At 54.7% G+C, this 9,166-nt stretch overlaps 1 protein-coding gene across 8 annotated transcripts in view; it reads right to left on the bottom strand.

Annotated features, from left to right (window-relative positions):
- Window positions 1-645: 645 nt before the first annotated feature.
- ZNF76 (zinc finger protein 76) overlaps window positions 646-9,166 on the bottom strand; it is a 32,783-nt gene continuing 24,262 nt past the window's right edge. For 2 of the 8 annotated variants that reach the window (XM_059076370.2, XM_067006065.1), the window contains exons 5-14: window positions 8,496-8,695; window positions 6,327-6,443; window positions 5,912-5,987; window positions 5,193-5,318; window positions 4,900-5,079; window positions 3,854-4,087; window positions 3,596-3,759; window positions 2,719-2,883; window positions 2,063-2,176; window positions 646-1,514 (exon numbers count right to left, since the gene is read on the bottom strand). In XM_059076370.2, the coding sequence (XP_058932353.1) occupies window positions 1,410-1,514; window positions 2,063-2,176; window positions 2,719-2,883; window positions 3,596-3,759; window positions 3,854-4,087; window positions 4,900-5,079; window positions 5,193-5,318; window positions 5,912-5,987; window positions 6,327-6,443; window positions 8,496-8,695 (1,481 nt within the window). In that variant the 3' untranslated portion in view covers window positions 646-1,409. Of the gene's footprint in view, window positions 1,515-2,062; window positions 2,177-2,705; window positions 2,884-3,595; window positions 3,760-3,853; window positions 4,088-4,899; window positions 5,080-5,192; window positions 5,319-5,911; window positions 5,988-6,326; window positions 6,444-8,495; window positions 8,696-9,166 lie in introns of all 8 variants that reach the window. The other 6 variants (XM_059076372.2, XM_067006068.1, XM_067006067.1 and 3 more) reach the window with 4 other exon arrangements.

The following is a 9,166-nucleotide window of genomic DNA, read 5'->3' as shown; positions in this document are numbered from 1 at the left end:
CTGCAATGTTCCCATGCAGGAAGGGACAAACCCAAGAGTTCTTTCCACCAAGTCCCTTTTCCTGCATCCCTTCCTTCCCACCAGGGCTGGTCTGGTCCTACCATGTACTTTTCAGTGAGGTCTGACTGTGGCTTTGGAATTCCATGGCCCCAGACACCTAGGTGGGTACCCCCAGAGCTGGGTACCAAAGCTAGGACTTCAGCACCAGGCATCAGAGACGCTGGGTACCTTGGCAAAGGCACCCCCCCCTCATGGGGCTTTGCCCACTTTGAACAGTGGATTGTGTGCTGTGTGTGGAGGGGCTCTGATGACATAACAAAAGGTAAGGTAGAGAAAACAGAATTCCTCCAGCCCACCCATCTTGAGGCGTGAGACCCAACCGGAGCCTGGGAGCAGTGCTCACACTGGTCTTGCTTGGCTACCGGGAGCCTACTTGCTCAGCTGTGGGCAGGAAGCCACCGGCAGCTCCTCAGGGCTTCTCTCATACCAGGGTTTCCTTCCCCCTGTGCCTCTGGGAGGGCAGGCCCACCAGACAGGCACAGAGGCTGAGTGAGGTTTGTGCCCAGGATACAGGGCCAAGAGCCTGATCTGACCAGCCCTGCCACCAGGGCCCGAAGCTGAAAGGAGGGAGGAGGAGGGAGGGGCCCAGGTGGAAACTTGGAACTTTTATTAAATACTCATTCACCCGTTTGCCACCACCATCCAGAGCAGGAAAAAAAATTATCAAAGTGGAATTAAAAAAAATAAAACAAATTACACCCAACCCCCAGTATGTACAAGGTTGCTCCCTGCCTCTCTGCCACAGAGAGGTTGGGAAGCAGCTGGGGGTAGGGGTGGGGCTGGGCACCTTTTCTCCAGCCACAAGCCCCTGAGCAATTCTGACTGCGTGGCAGAAAGTCCCTGCTGCCAAGTGGCCAGACATCTCGGCTGGCCTCCGGGGAGGTGGTTATTGCTGGGAGGGGCAGTGCTGGGCCCAAGCTGCCCCTACTGGGCTGAAGGGCTGTCTGCTTTCTCCCCTAGTGACCAGTTGGAGCAGAGGACCAGTCCCAAGAGCAGCCCCAGTTGCCACCTGAGAAGGGGAGTGGACCAAGGGCAGGAAGGGTGTTTTCTAGAGAGAGAGGAGAAGGCGCTCAGCTGATTTTGGAAGGAGGCCACCCCAGTGCAGCCTGCTGATCAAGCTTGTCCTCCTTAGCTCCTGAGGATGACACACTCCCCCGATTCCAGCTGCTTGGCCCTTCTCTTGGGCAGGACCCCTGTGCCCTTCAGGCCATTTTCCTGCTGTCTTCTTGCCCTAGAGACCTGTGTGGCCATCTTCCACGTGTCAGCCACAGCCTGGGCCCTTGGAGGCAAGGATGCCTGTACGGCATGGCACCTCTTCCAACATGGTGTGGGACCCAGCCCTCTCGGGCTCAGCAGCCGCTCTCCGAATCTGTGGTCTCCAGGGTCACAGTCCCTTGCTGCATGGCAGCAGTGGCTACGCTGATGGCCTCCTCTAAGGTCTGCTGCTCCTCCAGCTGTGGAGAAGGGGGAGGAGAAGGAAGGAGAGAGTGAGACCCTCCCTCCTAGATTCCAGTGCTAGTATATGAGGCCTACTTTTCTGAATCTCCACTCACCCAGTGCCAAACACCTGAGAACTTAGTAGGGCCCCAAGAAACAGGAAGTTCACTCATAGAATCCTATTAGGCTAGGCATGGTGAGGAGCCATGTAATGGTCCAGGGTCAGACAAGAGCAGTTTGCTCATAGAAGGGGAATGACTGATTGGAGTGATCATCTACTTCAGCCTCCTTATTTTCCAGATGAAGAAACAGGGACACGAAGAAATGAAGGGTTTAGACCACCGGGGAGACTGCCATCGAAGTTATCCTGAAGGTCAGAAGGGGCTCCCTACCCTGACTCAGTCAAGAGCCTGAGACAGGTGTGTGGATGCAGGCAGAAAGGGATTTGTCCTCTGAAATGGGCTCTTTTTGAGCCAAATGCTGTCCTCTTCAAGACCTCCATCTAGTTCCCCTTCCCTTCTAGTTCCTTTCTGTGGCCACAGTGTCCTACCAGACCTCAACTCACCTGTACCGCAATGTGAGTTCCATTGGCTGTGGCTAACAGCGCCACCTGTTGATGATGAAGGGATGCTACACTTGAGTCCTCAGCCACCACAGTCCCAGAGGTAATGATTGTGACCTGAAATATAGAAGAATGAGGTTTTCCAACACACCTACATTACTCTCCCAACCCCCAATCCAAAAAAATCCCTCCAAGCAAGGTGGCTGGGAACAACCCAGAAGGAAATGAATAAAACCATTATGGGTCAGATTAATTAATTAGCTTGGGGCTCAGAGCTAAGCGGGGTTGTATTTTACTTTAATTTACAGCCAACTTAATTCAGGAATTTTGAATCACAGAAGGACAGAGCTGTAAAAGGTCCCAGAGATAATTTAATCCCCTCATTTGAAGATGGACTAAAGTTCATGGAAAAGTAACTTGCCTATGGCAGCAAAGCAAATTAGGGGTAGACTGAGATTTATAAACTGTCTCTTGACTCCCACTGCAATGCTTTTCAACAAGAGTTGCTGATGATCCAGAGATGTAGGGAAGACCCTTTATGTGTGGGAATCTTGGTCCTTGTATGAAGGCTTGACTAATTAAGCCTGCACTTTAGGGCTCATCCCACAGAAAGGAAGGACAAGAGAACAAGAAACCCCAAGCAAACCGCCTGGCCATACGGGCTGCGTCTGGGTGCCATCGGCGCTGACCATGGTGACTGTGTGTGTGCCAGATATGGCAAGGTCATCATCATGACTAGGGATGGTGAGGGTGGTACTGCCGTGCTGGGTCACCATACTGATGGCACTCCCCAGTGCCTGCAGGTCTTCTGGTGACAGGCTGACCTGCCAACAGCAAGGAAGAAGATGAGCTGGGAGTGGAGGGGAGGGCTGTCTGAAAGCCCCTAGGCAGATGAATCTGCTCTCCCAGAGCAGGCTCACTAATTGGTAAGCTAGAAGATTAGCTTCTTGTCACAGGGTGGAGGCAGTCAGGACAAGCAAGTAAAACAGGCCCTAGGTTGCAAAGAGAGGCTACACTGGAAGAATTCTGCTGACCACATCTATTTATCACCACTTTGCCTCAGGGCTCTGTTCCATGCAATTCAGGGTTTCCACCTAATTTCATCCTCATATCAACCCCGAAAGTCATAAGTGCACTTGACAGTGAGGGTGCTGACAAAGGTCAGGTTATACTGCTGGCTAGAAATGCCAAGTTTCCAGATCCCACACCATGCTCTGGCCTGCATACTGACACGTCTCTCTTGAGAAGAACATCCAAGTGTTTCACTCAGATGAACAGGACCTGTCGGCCTCCAAGTAAAGAGGGAGACTACTAACTGTGCTCCAGAAGTCACAGAGACTGAGCTGGAAGCATGAGGAAGACGTGGGGGCCTGTGTTACAAGAATTGGTACCCTCGGCCTCAGCTCTGAGATCCATAAAGCTAAAAAAGAGAAACTGGGTGGACGTAGGGCTGTTAGAACTTGGAGCTCCCCAGAGAGAGTGGGAGAGGGTACCAGCCAGAGTGGTCCACCCCACCTCTACCCCCAGGGTCTATACCTGCTGGGCACCATCCTGAGTGATCAGAGCCACCTGGGGGGCCCCATCTTCCTCGGTCACCATAGCCACTTGGGCAGGGATGTCATCACCCTCTTCTTTCACCTCCGACAGGTAAGCAATGCGGGGTCGTTTGGGTAGCGGGTTCTCCTCGGCTGCAGAGGCGGCTGGGAGAGGAGAGCCCATGCTGACAGCTGCCACCAGGTGGTCATGGGGAGGCCTGGCTTGTCCCCACTCTCACCTCCAGCCCACGCCCCTCACCCTCGAGCTGCTGTTGCTCATAAAGGGCCTGCTCGCTCTCCTCCGTGGCCTCCAGCTCGCCGTGGGTGCTGCGCTTGTGCATGGCCAGGGTAGAGGTCTGCCGGTAGGTCTTGCCGCAGGTGCTGCAGGTGTAGGGCTTGCAGTGTGTGTGCACCACATGGTGCTTATACAGGCTTGAGTACTCGGTGAAGCGCTTCCCGCAGCCTGGCACCGTGCAAACGTATGGCTTCTCCCCTGGGGACACTGGGCTGTGAGGGGGGTGGGACCTGGGGCTGGCAAAGGGGAAACTAAGGGGATAGGAGTGGGGGACAGGGTTGGTGAAGGGAGAGCCAAAGGGAGGAAGAGGGACTGAGATCTGGGACTCTGAATGGACAGTTGGGGAAGGTGGCCAGTGGAAGGCAGAGGGGACGTGAGTGTGGGACCATAGAGCCCAGAGACAAGGTGGAGAGAAAATGGCAGGGGCAAGGCCGAGGCAAGTGAAGGGGCTGGTGGGGGGCGCTGGGGGCTTGTGAACAGAAGAGGCAGGAGATAGAGAGGGGTGACTGATATGTCAGGTACGATGGGAGAGTGAGGGGACACATGCGTCTGAGAGTGGACACATGCGTCTGAGAGATGACACAGAAGGCTAGACAGGGACATAACACTGGGGAGGGTGAGGATACACAGGAGTCACATGGACAGTGGATGAGGTGAGGAGCTGAAGATGACATTTCCCTCTGCTTTTTCCCCATCACGCCTGACCCTGGGCTTTTTCTGGAGCTCAGCTGGAGGGGGAGAATTTCGGGTGGGTATAGAGAGGCAGCAGGGAGCTGAGAGGGCCAGCAATGCCCGTCAGATTGGACCTAACTGCTGAAGGAGGAACTGCTCACTGAAAATGAAAGAGTGGTTCTGGGGATATGGCCGAACCCCCCCAAACCCTGTGCCCTGCCCACGGACCAGCCTGGAATGACGTTCTGGGCTGCGCGTCGAGAACATGTTTAGGTCAGGAGCCTATGGTAGAGGGGGCTGGGGCCTCAGGGGTGGTCCTTGCATGCCAGCTGGCCCACCTGTGTGGATGCGCACGTGATTCTTGTAGTTGGTGGCACTGGTGAAGCCACGGCCACAGTGGGGCTCGGGGCAGGTGTAGGGCCGCTCGCCCGTGTGGGTGCGCACATGTACCTTGCGGATGTTAGACGTGGTGAAGGAGCGGCCACAGCCCTCAAAGGGGCACCGGAAGGGGCGTTCACCTGTGGAGATGGGCTGTGTGAGGGTGGCTCTGGAAGGGGTCCTGCGGAGCAGGGAGCAGGACGAGCCCTGGGCTCAGAGCCGGGTCTGAACAGGGCAGGGCAGGCGGGCCTACCGGTGTGGGTCCGGACGTGCTTCTGCAGGTCTCCAGAGGTCTTGAAGGCCTTGCTGCACAGCTCCTCTGGGCACTTGTATGGCTTCTCACCAGTGTGGGTGCGCACGTGGCTCTTCAGCCCATATCCTGTCCGCGGGTGGGAGGGAGGGAGAGAGGGGTGAGAAGAGCATTGGGTGGGGCTTCATCCTCCACCATCTCTTCTTCCTAATTCAGAGGCTCTCCATCTTCAGGTCTTCTCTGCAAGGCTCCAGACCTCCTCTGGCACAAGAAGCCTGTGTCTGCCTCTATCCCACCCCTGGCTGGGCAGGTAAGAGGGGACTGGGAAGCCCACTCTGCTCTCCTTCCCTCTCCAGGGGCAGCTGGTGCCATTCCAGAACCAGTGTAAGAGGGAACCTAGAGAACCTATGGCTAAAGGGCCTCAATTCAGAGGGAAAATGAAGCCTAGAGGGATGCAACTGACCACCCGGCACCCCCAGCTGGTGGGTGTCAGGGCTGACACAGAGGCAGGTCTCTCTGCCAACCCCCAGCTCCTGCTGCCTCTTGCCTCTGTAACAGGGTTTCCTCCAGAGACGGCGCCCTGTGTCAGAGCACTCCGACAGCAGTTTCTCCAGGAAGGCAGCCTGGTGCTTGGCTTCCTTGAGGGAGTTGCCAGAGCTTATCTAGAACCCTCTCCCCTCAACTGGAAGCAGTCCACCTTGGTCCCCATCCAGGTAGGTTACCTGTGGCAAAGGCCTTTCCACAGCTGGGGAAATCACACCTGTATGGACGGTCACCTGTATGAGCTCTCTCATGCACCTGTGAGGACAAGCAACCATGTAATTCAGAGGGACAAGGGTATGAATGGGCAGTTTAGTTCTCGTTAGGGCCCAGAGTATCAGCATTGGCCACCTCCTTTATTTTGCTTCCTCTTCAGCTGAGATGCCCTCTCCAGAGACCCCTCCCTGATTCTCTTCCCTCCTGCATTCTTCATGTGTGTCAAAGCCCTCTGTGCTGACTTCTCTGTACACTCATCTCTTCCTTCCAGGAGGCAATGAGCAACTCGAGGTCAGGGACCAGTTCCAGTCAAAGCAGGAAGGCAGAATTACAGCCTGCTGGGAAGATGGCACGGCTAAAAGCTCTCTGCAGCAACCTTACCTTTAAGTGATGAGCGGTGGTATAGAGACGCCCACAGCCCTTGTAGCCGCAGCGGAATGCTCTGTCCCCAACCTGCTGTCCTTTGCCATTATGGGGAGCCTGGCTGTCATGCAGAACCTGAGGGAAAAAATCTTGGGGTCCCTATATGTATTTGCCTCAATGAAAGAAGGGAAGAGGTAGGACACAGGACCCAGCTGGCCCCTTAAGACCCAATAAATAGGGTTAAACCTACCAAGGGGGAGAAGTGCAACCTGGGTGACAGATCCAGACAGATGGAACAGACACCAGGGCAGGCTGCAGAAGAAATGGGGCTGGCATGTGGAGTCACCACCCAGCCCTGATGGATAGAGGAATGACTAAATGTCACAGGGGCTGTGACAGCTTTGGGAGAAAGGGTATCTCCTAGACGGCTAGGTAAGGTGGGGGAGGAGTGGTCTGAACAGCCACACTTGAGCTGGGTGGTGACTCCACATGCCAGCTGCCCCTTCTTTTGACCACCAAGCTAGGAGGCGCAACTCTGGACATGTTTATCCTCTGATGGGAGGAGATCCCTCCCTCCCTGGGGGTAACCTGTGTTTGGAAGGGGCATTAACAAGTGGCTTGCTGTGGGGATGAGCTCACCTGCGTTCACCAGAAGTGAGGTGGTCACAATCAACAAACTGCATAAGTGCCCAGGGCAGGGGCCCGAAAGTCCCACTAGAAGCCTCAGCTCTAACCACGGCACCCGGCTAACTAACAAGTCGTTCCCTTCCCTTTCTCCTGCAAACACCCTTTTCACACCAGCCTCTGGCTTCATGGAGCCCTTACTGTTCTTCTGCTTTCCTGGGCAGAGTCCTGCTGGGACTGTCCCTTAGTCTTTGTTTCTGGGACACTATGGCCTTCCAAGGAGCTCCTGAAACAGAACTCCAGAAGTCGTGGTGAGCAGGACACAAAAGAGGGAGACCAAATCCATGGCAAGGTCTGTCTAATCAGCTCCAGGTCAAGGGGTCAAGCAGCTGACAAAGTTTCATGGATACTTAACGAGCTGACTGGTGGCAGGAGAGGGTCACAGGTGGCCAGGCCTGCTCGGCAGGCTAACCTGCTCAGGCGTTCGGATTTCATTCCCACGTCCCACTGGCTCTTGAGGTAATCAAGGGAATCAAGGAACTTCAGGGCTGGAAGCGACCTCTGAAATCATCTGGCCCCATCTCATCGTATGAGACAGGAACAAGCTGAGGCCTAGGAGGGGAGTGACTTACCCAAGGTCAGACTAGGTAGAGGCAGAGCCAGCACAGACCTCAGGGCTCACAATTTAAAGCTCAGTTGTCTTTCCAACATCAGTAAGCCTCAAATTAGGCTTCTAAAATACACCTGAAGGAACTGGAGTGGGAGTGGGCATAGCCCAGAGGGGCCTACTGCAAAGTTTTGTGCTTTAATTTGAAAAGACACAAGGATTTCCTTTTCTCTTTTATGATACAGCTACATTAGTTTTATTATAAAAATAACTCCCCCCAATCTTTGGGTAAAACAGGTGTTCCAGGAAGCCCTGTCACATCTACCCTGAGGCACTGCTGTTCATGGGGAGAGGGAGCACCCTGGTTTGGAAAGCTCACAGATCTCTGTAACGGATCCCCCTATGGGCAGGACCACAGCCCCAGGAGAGACAGCTTAGACTGACTGATGTTTGGAAAGCCAAGATCCTTTTTCTTTGCAGCTGAGCTACTGTGCAAGCCTTGTGTTCCAAGAATCCCAGCTGCTCTGTTACATCTGCTCTTGTCACTGCCTACTGAGGTTATTTTCCCAAATGACTTAATGAGTCGCAGAGAAGAAATAAATATAAGAACATCTGACCTTGGTGGACTGGAAAACTAATAAAATTCACTGGCAAGGCAAGAGCTTTCTCAGACGGTACAGCCAAAGTGAAGCTAGGCCTAAATTCTCACCATACGGATATGGCTCTTTCCTACAGCTGCCTTCCCTCTGCACAGACAGCATAAACAAGCGTGAGTGTACACAGCTGTCAGCGGCCCTGGCCAGGCTGTGATGCTTATCCGAGACTATGACGTGTGAGAGATAAGTTGGGGGAGCCAGTGTGGAGGGGCAAAGGGAGTGGCCCCGGCCATGTCCAGGCACAGGACTGCCCTTGTCCTCTAGAAAGGTGGCAGATTTGGCAGGGCCAAGAGAGCTCACCTTGCTGGCGTACTGCTCCAGGGCCACCACTGTGTCAGCGCTGAAGCCCTCATCGTCCTCTGTGGCCAGGTCCTCCAAGCCCACCTCTGTCTGCACGGCCAGGATGGTGCTGTCGGATGGCACAGCCACGGGGTGGTGAATGTAGGCAGTGGAGCCATCTTCCAGCTGGACGGCTTCCAGGGCACTGGGGTCATAGCCCTCTGCAGGGAACATGCAGTTAGCCCAGACGCTGCACAAGGGCAAAAGACGCGGCTGGGACCTGGGCTTTAAGGTAACGAGAGGTATATACACCAAGGAGGGTTTTAACCTCGGGTTTCTCCTGGTCCCTCACTTTGGCGATTCACTCTGGCTGGCCTTCCTTCTGGGGCGGCCTCTCCTAAGGATGAGGTCTCCTATGGAGTACCAACTGGGAACTCACAAGCTCCGTGAAGACCCAAAGGGACCATCATCTTGGCCTAGATGACCACAAGAACCTCCTATCTGGTGGCCCCTCACCCCCTAGTCCCCTCCAGGCAGCAGAGCATCCAGAGGGATCTCTGCAGGACACAAATGCGATCACGTTACCTGAGGCTCTAAACAGTTCAACCATGTTCCATTTGTCTCAGGATAAAGACCAAAACCCTTATCTCGAAGCCCCAGTGCTCTGGCCCCCGCCCTCTCTATTCAGCTTC

Source organism: Kogia breviceps, chromosome 10 (genome assembly GCF_026419965.1).
Source record: "Kogia breviceps isolate mKogBre1 chromosome 10, mKogBre1 haplotype 1, whole genome shotgun sequence".
Lineage (NCBI taxonomy): Eukaryota > Metazoa > Chordata > Mammalia > Artiodactyla > Physeteridae > Kogia > Kogia breviceps.
Note: the sequence above shows the minus strand (reverse complement) of the source record. Positions and strands in the feature narration are given on the sequence as shown.